The 7,243-nt window shown below is 48.8% G+C and overlaps 1 protein-coding gene and 1 pseudogene across 2 annotated transcripts; one reads left to right on the plus strand and one right to left on the minus strand.

The window, feature by feature from the left end:
* The first annotated feature begins 352 nt into the window (after positions 1 to 352).
* Positions 353 to 2,942, plus strand: LOC119361050 (annotated as a pseudogene).
* A 436-nt stretch (positions 2,943 to 3,378) lies between these two features.
* Positions 3,379 to 6,891, minus strand: LOC119368125. Of its 2 annotated transcripts, none has more exons than XM_037633465.1 (6): positions 6,505 to 6,891; positions 6,091 to 6,167; positions 5,939 to 5,975; positions 5,233 to 5,329; positions 4,860 to 5,106; positions 3,379 to 3,941 (listed from the first exon to the last, which is right to left on the minus strand). In XM_037633465.1, exons 1-6 carry the CDS (start codon positions 6,632 to 6,634, stop codon positions 3,648 to 3,650), a joined length of 882 nt encoding a protein of 293 aa, XP_037489362.1. In that variant the 5' UTR covers positions 6,635 to 6,891; the 3' UTR covers positions 3,379 to 3,647. The 2 variants fall into 2 exon arrangements, with proteins under 2 accessions (XP_037489362.1, XP_037489361.1); XM_037633464.1 differs by having other exon boundaries at positions 3,379 to 3,944.
* Between the last annotated feature and the right edge of the window lie 352 nt (positions 6,892 to 7,243).

A 7,243-nucleotide genomic window follows, 5' to 3' on the forward strand; every position in this document is an offset into this window, starting at 1 on the left:
AAAGGGAATCTCCTTTCCTTTGTTCAGGGTATTCTCGTGGCAGCTGCAGGAGCCGTCATGGTCACCAGTAGCAGCACAGCAGGAAGTAGAAACAACATCATGGCACAAGCACACTTTTGAACTGCGGCCCCCTGCATTTTGTTTTTTGAGGTAATAGCATCCCAGGTACCCTAACTTGCACAGGATGTGATGATCTAGTCCTAAACTTGCAAAACTTAATCAAGCCATACCCCAACTTGCATCTCATGTGATGTTTTAGTCCCAAGCCAATCATAGTGCGCCAATTGGCTGCCAAATGGCTGGGCCGGTCAGCGCGCGCAGTTTTGCACAAAACCCCCCGCCGTTTGCCTGATTCAACCCGCGCCGCCTGCTCCCCTCGGCCGCCCGCAGCTCCTCGCTCCGCAGGCTCGCGCCGCCGCCGCCGCCCTCTCCGTCGGCCCCGCAGCCTCCTCGTCACGCGCCGAGCGCGGCCGCTGGAGCCGATGGCAAAGCTGGTGCCGCCCCTCCCGGCGTCGTCGCGCGCCTCATGGGCCTCGAGTCCCGGCCCGCCGCCCCCCGCGCGGCCGCGGCCGCGCCACCCAGGCCGCAGAAGCAGAGGAAGGTGGAGGCGTCAGCGGGGGGAGGAGACAATGAGCCGGCGCCGGTGGTCGTGATGCTGCCGCCGAGCCGGCGCCCGCCCGCGCCCGGCTCGCCCACGCACGCGCCGCGGAGCCACCACAGCGCCGACCTGCCGGCGAGGAGCCGCCTCGTGCACGCCGCCGCGTCGAGGCTGCCGGAGCCGGGCGCACGCGAGAGCTCGAGGGCCGGCGCCAGGCTGCAGGCCATCGCGTACGCCTGCTCCTCGCCGCAGCACCGCGGTCACCCCGGCGCCCCGCAGCAGAGCTAGGGCACGCCAGGCTGCAGACCAGACGAACTATTCCGACTCATCGGCTCCTCTCAATAATGCTGATACTATATACAATTCCAATGATCAATCACCTGAGTTTCACAAGAGCTATCAGGTCAGTTTTGACGTTGCCCTACTGCTTCATTTTGTCAACCTTTTATATCTCTTACTTATGTTTACTTCAGCAATATTGATCAGTCAATCATGAAATTACCTCTTTGATAGTATGTCCATACGATGAAATTGTAGTGCTTATACTTATCACTTTGTCTAATGGTAGAGACTGCTAAGGAAGCACTTACATGAATCCATGCCTGGTACATTTTGTGAATTTGTTGTTAAAAAAATGTTCCTCGGAATGTGATTGGATGTTCCCTGGTCTTTACTGAAGTAATGGTTTACCAACTTGGATGACTTGGCATTCATTGTACTGTGATCAGTGGTCACACTACTTTTTGTCTAGCTTGCTATTGAAATTTGAAAATGTTCTTTTGTTCTAGTTCCAGGGTGACCAAGGGCTGATTCTCCTGCTACGTGCACAAATGACGAGCCCAATCAGCCGAGCCCAACATCTGTCCTCGAAGCATGCTTCTCACACGATGCTTCCTCCTCAGGAAGTCCAACTGAAAAGATCGGTAAATACTTTTGTAGTATCACCTTGAATGTTGTATTAGGATGTAAGGATACTTTGTACTCCCTCCGTCCGGAAATACTTGTCATCAAAATGGATAAAAGGGGATGTATCTAGAACTTCTTTTTTATCCATTTTGATGACAAGTATTTCCGGACGGAGGGAGTAGCTAGTAACCCCTGCAAGCCATTTTACTTTTAGTTAGGTTGAAAGGCCTTTTCTGAAGAAAAAAATGTGTGCTACAAAATAAAGTTTCCTCTTTATTTACTCTACTTCTGTTGCTGATCTGAAGTAAGAATATATGTTTATATGCTGACGAAACCTTAAATGAATAGCTATGTTTTGCATAAAATGCATTTGGCCACGAAATTGATTGCTTTAGTGCACATCTTGACGCGGTGTTGCAGATTAAAGGTATGTATCACGATGAGTAGCGGAAGAAACAACAAATAGTTTACATATATTACTAATAGTCGAACTATTATAAGACAGTGTTCTGTTACGCTATCTTCTAGTTAACTTTGCTCGGCTGAAATGAACTCTCTTTAGAGAGAAGCTTAAAACAATTCTGATTTATAGAATGGATTGAATTAGTAGGTTTTGACGTGTGTAATGGAGTATAGATTATGATGATAATGTATGGTTTTTCTTTTGTCTGCAGAGAGTACTGAATTCTTTATTTCAATGGAGAACAAAATGGAAGATCTCTTCAATCTAGAGTTTGAAATCGTAGATATGTCCATGTCCATCGACACAATGAAGACTGATGATCACGGCAGCAATGCAGAAATACCATGTGTTCAGAGTTCTCCAGAGCATGATTTTGAGTTTCTAGAAGGCAGGCTCCACAGCATCAGAGAAGCCATTGCAAATGCTGAGCTACTTCTGGACAACAGCCTCTTCTGTGGCACACCGTCAAGTCTATCACTCCATTCATTCATCGTTGAGATGCTGGAGACCGTTGAGGCCGTCTTTGGCGATGGATCAGAGAGCAGCTTCAGCTTCCAGGAAGAAAACAACTTTCAACGCACCAACTTCCTGTTCGACTGCATCGTCGAGTCGCTGGACTCGAAGTTCCGCGACTTCGAGAAATGCGGGTACAAGGCTTTGTTGCGAATGCCTCTCACCATGAGCAAAGACCTGCTGAAGAGGGAGATATCCGAAGAGATCGGCAGCTGGAGCGATGTTTCATCGGACCGTGCTGCGGAGAAGGAGCTGGACCAGGTGGCGGCGGCGAGGTGTGACGGGTGCCGGACCGAGGCGTTCGCCATCAAGGACGACATACTCGAGGCCCTCGTCGGTGAGTTCGCCTTCGACCAATGCTGCTGAAAGTGTGGAAGTTTACTGGTTAACATGGCATTGGTCAGGCATGAGTAACACTTTGCAGATATGTACTCTATTTCTCCTCCGAAGATGTTATACAGCGTCATGTACTAATATGGACGTTCCCCGCCCCCGGTGAGTCCCAGATTTAATTCAGGTGTGCTATACTGCGGGTTGAATCAGGCAAACGACAAAGGGTTTTGTGCAAAACTGCGCGCGCTGACCGGCCCAGCCAATTGGCGCGCTGTGATTGGCCTGGAACTAAAACATCACATGAGATGCAAGTTGGGGTATGGCTTGGTCAAATTTTGCAAGTTTAGGACTAGATCATCACATCCTGTGCAAGTTAGGGTACCTGGGGTGCTATTACCTTTTGTTTTTTTGACCTGCAAGGAATAACAAGGTATACGTACTCATACCAAGCAGGCTACACCAAAAAGGAACACTGCTGATCTCGCCAGCCAAGCCGGACCTGTTCTCCCTCCCTACTCCGGAAAGCTACATGTGACGAGATCGAACAGTTTCAGGCAAAGGAAAAGATGCAGAGGCCAAGCAAGAATCTCCCTCGCTCGCCTTTTCCCCCTCTTCTTTTCTGGCCCAAGACCGAAAGCAACAGTGCGACCGTGATACCCTGAAAGTGGGGAGCTAGCTAGATAGCCTTTGCAACCTGGTAACCTGCTAACTCTAATAAACGTCACTGAACTCCTAATCCTAACCTAACAACCTGCCATTACCTAATCATCCTAACACCATGCACCAAACGAGTGACGGACAGACAGATCGATGCACAAAATTTCGGCCAGTCGTCTACGACCCACAGATGGACAGGGAGAGCTCCAAGTTGATGCCCTGGGCGTCGAAGCAGCCGGAGTGCCCGGAGTAGTGGCTGGAGCTCCTCCTCCTCGGGGGCGGCGGCGACGACGACGAGATGATGCAGCTGCCTTCGCTCGGCGACGACGATGAGACGGCGGCACGGAAGCATCTCGGGTCCAGGCCAAGGGAGAGCGACGGGGAGCACTGCTCTGCCCCGTTGCTGTCCTCCTTGGGGTCTAGCTTCTTCACCACAAGACCAGGATAGTAGTGCGCTTCCGGTTTGATTATCTGCTGAAAACAAATGCAAGGTTGCAGTCAAGAATAAATTCCTGCATCAGTTGATGCCAGCTACGGCCTAAACAGAGAGGTACTCCTGCTGGTTGTAACTCTCAAATTTACTTCCTTGGCATGCAACCATACCATTATGATATATAGGTGTCTAATTTCCTAGCTCAAGTAAAACCACAAGGATCTGCAGGATCTGAGCTAGTGCACCAGTACTCCTACTAGTACTATTTATGCGTTTCAGAAGCTAAATGACATGTGCAGTTTTCTGAAATTTCCAGTCGGAGCAAACCACCAGAAGAGCTTTAATGTTGTAATTCTACCTGGACTATTATTATCCTGATGAATGCCGACGGGTACAACTGTGCTAGGACTCAGGAGTGAATAATGCAGATCAAATGCCATTACTGAAAGTGCAAGGTGGGCTACATTGTCCTTGTACAAATACGGTATTCACAAGCCTAGCTATGTGGGGTGTGCATATGTAGGCAGATACATGTACCAGCAACTACATAAATGAAGTGTCGTCTACGGAGCATGCTACAGTGATATACAACAGTCCTGATAGGACGATAAAGATTGTGCATCGGTCAATCAGGACATTTCAGCTCCCTCATAGTACAAGCCCCACAAGATGCAGGCATGCAGCATAGTGGATTGGATGGTTTGGTCATGACATTGCACCATGCAACCCGATTAAAATATTCTAAACTCTGGTTGGCCAATGCCTAGGGACATGAAGTGGCTACGTAGGAGCTCAGCTAAATCAGATTATCAACAAACAATTTGTACGTGCGCAAGTGATAATAAGAGACACGTAAGCAAAAGGTGTGTGAAATAATTGAAGACAAAAGAAGGTATTTCTTCTTCAGATCAACTTTCCCAATGTTTATCGTGGCTACTTTTGCAGCAGATGTGTACCTTAAAGTCGCCAGATCCTTGCTCCAAACATGCCACGGTCTGGAGGCTGGAAGCAGCAGCAGCCGCAGCATCCCTCTGACAGCTGAGGCCCTCCATTATTCTCCTCTGCATGGCCATGGCTTGCATGTAGTAGTAATCATCAATAGAGTACTGGTTGACAGCGCCGCTGGTCATCATCCCACTGATTCCTTGGCCTCCTTGCATGCCTGCTTCGTGCGCGGCCTCCGTCCCCGCCCCCGTCCTGACCCTGTTTTTTCAATGACCCCAGGGGAAAAGGTGCTCTCTTGTCAAGATTAGGCCTCCAAAAAGCTTTGTCTTTTTAACTTGAACACATCTCAGTTCAAAGTTTGAAAAGGTTGGAGCTAGCACAAACCTTTTCAGAGGTGGGCACATGAAGGGCTTGGGGCCTCCTCCTTGCTGCTCATCAGCGGCACATGAGTGCCTCCTTTGCAGCAGCTGTGCCTCCGTCTCTGAAAGAAAGAAAGGGGTTTGGCTTTCCATTAGCTAGCAACATCTAAAGTGTGCACAGGGAAAAAAAACCCCATGCAGATTAACTTTCTAGCTTTTGGAGCAGAGGATTTGCATGCATGATGAAGCGATGAGTGGTTAGTTGCCAAGTGTGATAAGCATGTGGCGGATGTGGCTAGGCTTGGCAATGAATACCGAATGAGTTGCCTCACGCAGACCTTGAGGCGATCTGGTCTCATGTTTAATTAAAGAAAGTGAACACTGCTGCTAGTACTATTCGTGGTGTAACATTCTACAGTAGTACTATTGTTTTGGAGGTGAACTTTGCTTCGGAAGATTGTAAAAAAAAAACCGATGGAACTGGGCTAAAAATGCGTTGACAAACTAATTTATAACAATAATAGGGCCTGATCTCTTATCCCCAAGAAACAAGGAGGTAAAACCTATGACTTCCGAGGCTTGTTTTTTTAATGAAAAAGGGAAGGGGAGAGCCCTTCTTTTATATATAAAAAAAAGACTTCCTAGGCTGGTTAAATAAAGAAAGATTTCTCAACTAAGAAACAGTAAAGAAAGATGCATGGAAATTAAAATGGCAGAGCTTCATCTCTCACCTTTCTTCGCCTTACGAGTGGTCGGGCCTCTGTACATCTGTTCAAAAGAAGGAACAAACGGGGAGAAGTCAGTCTTGTACTAGTGTCTTGCAGGCTCCTCCGCAAGGAAGAAAATACAAGAGTGATGGGTGCAGGCGACTGGAGAAAATAACCTGCAGATGGCTCTTGACGTGAGATATGGTAAGCTCCTTCACACCCATGACCTGAAGAACCAGCTTAGGAGTGGCATCTGAAATTAACAAGGCCCAGGATATAATTAGGATCCAAAGAGATTAAAAGGAGACGAACAACCCAAAGGACAGCTCGGCTGCAACGATCTGGCTAGTGCAAAACAGGCAACAGAACAGACATGGCAAGAAACTAGATTCATGCCAGAACTAATCAACAAAATAGCAAGCATGGTACCAAGTTACAACCACAGCAGACAACCGGTGCAAAACTAGGAGAAAAAAATGGATACGGGGAGAAACAAACCGAAAGAGCAACAAGAAGAAGAAGCAGAACAATTATTCTTTGGAAAGGAATACGTTTCAGGAAGAAGAAGAAGAAGAGCGGAAGGAACTCACTGTGTTCTCCACCGAGGCACTCTATGGCCTGCAGGAAGCTTCTGTGGAGCTCGGCCGTCCATTGCATCCTGGGAGCCCGGGATCTGACGTACCGCCTCACGGCTTCCTGCTTCTTGACGCTGCCCCCCATCTCTGGTCTGGCTGTGGCAAGGAGCGGCTGCTTCCTTTCGATCACCGTCGCTCCTCCTCCTCCTCCTCCTCCTCCTCCTTTCTCCTCTGTCGAAGCTGCCCTTGTTCTTCTACCTTGGAGTGGCAAAAGACAAGACGACTGGAGTTGGTTTTTATACTGGTGGTGGTGGGAGCTTGATTGCCCTTGGCGCCGCTCTACCCCTTGTTTTCTTGGTTGTGCTGTGCTCCGTGGCCGCTCCCTTCCCTTGCATGGCTAGAGCTAGAGGCTAGAGCTTGCGTCTGTCTGGGTACTGCAGGTGCAGGGGCTGTGTGATAATTACGGTTGCGTCTGTCTAGGATTAGCGGAGCACTGGTCGTAGCTATCATTACTATCATTAGCATGATTTATTGAGTTCAGACGTTGTACTGCCACCGTATACTACCAGAGAGAGAGAGAGAGAGAGGGGGGGAGGGAGAGCGCCCTGCCATGCTTTGCAAAGTTTCTTTACGAGGGAAAAGACAACTGCTCCATTATAGAGTACGTACCACCTCCCAGCCCAATGTGGATCTACTGCTATATCGCCCAGTCAACATCTCTCTCTCTCTCTGTTGCTCTCCGAACACCACTTCT

The sequence above is a fragment of the Triticum dicoccoides genome, chromosome 2B (assembly GCF_002162155.2).
Source record: "Triticum dicoccoides isolate Atlit2015 ecotype Zavitan chromosome 2B, WEW_v2.0, whole genome shotgun sequence".
Taxonomy (NCBI): Eukaryota; Viridiplantae; Streptophyta; class Magnoliopsida; order Poales; family Poaceae; genus Triticum; species Triticum dicoccoides.

Excerpts from the sequence above, each read along its gene's own strand:
- LOC119368125 (XM_037633464.1), bottom strand. The coding sequence starts at position 6,634 with ATGGGGGGCAGCGTCAAGAAGCAGGAAGCCGTGAGGCGGTACGTCAGA. Across the intron at positions 6,168-6,504 it reads GTGCCTCGGTGGAGAACACA|ATGCCACTCCTAAGCTGGTT; the intron begins GTGAGTTCCTTC and ends TGTTAATTTCAG. Across the intron at positions 5,976-6,090 it reads ACGTCAAGAGCCATCTGCAG|ATGTACAGAGGCCCGACCAC; the intron begins GTTATTTTCTCC and ends TCTTTTGAACAG.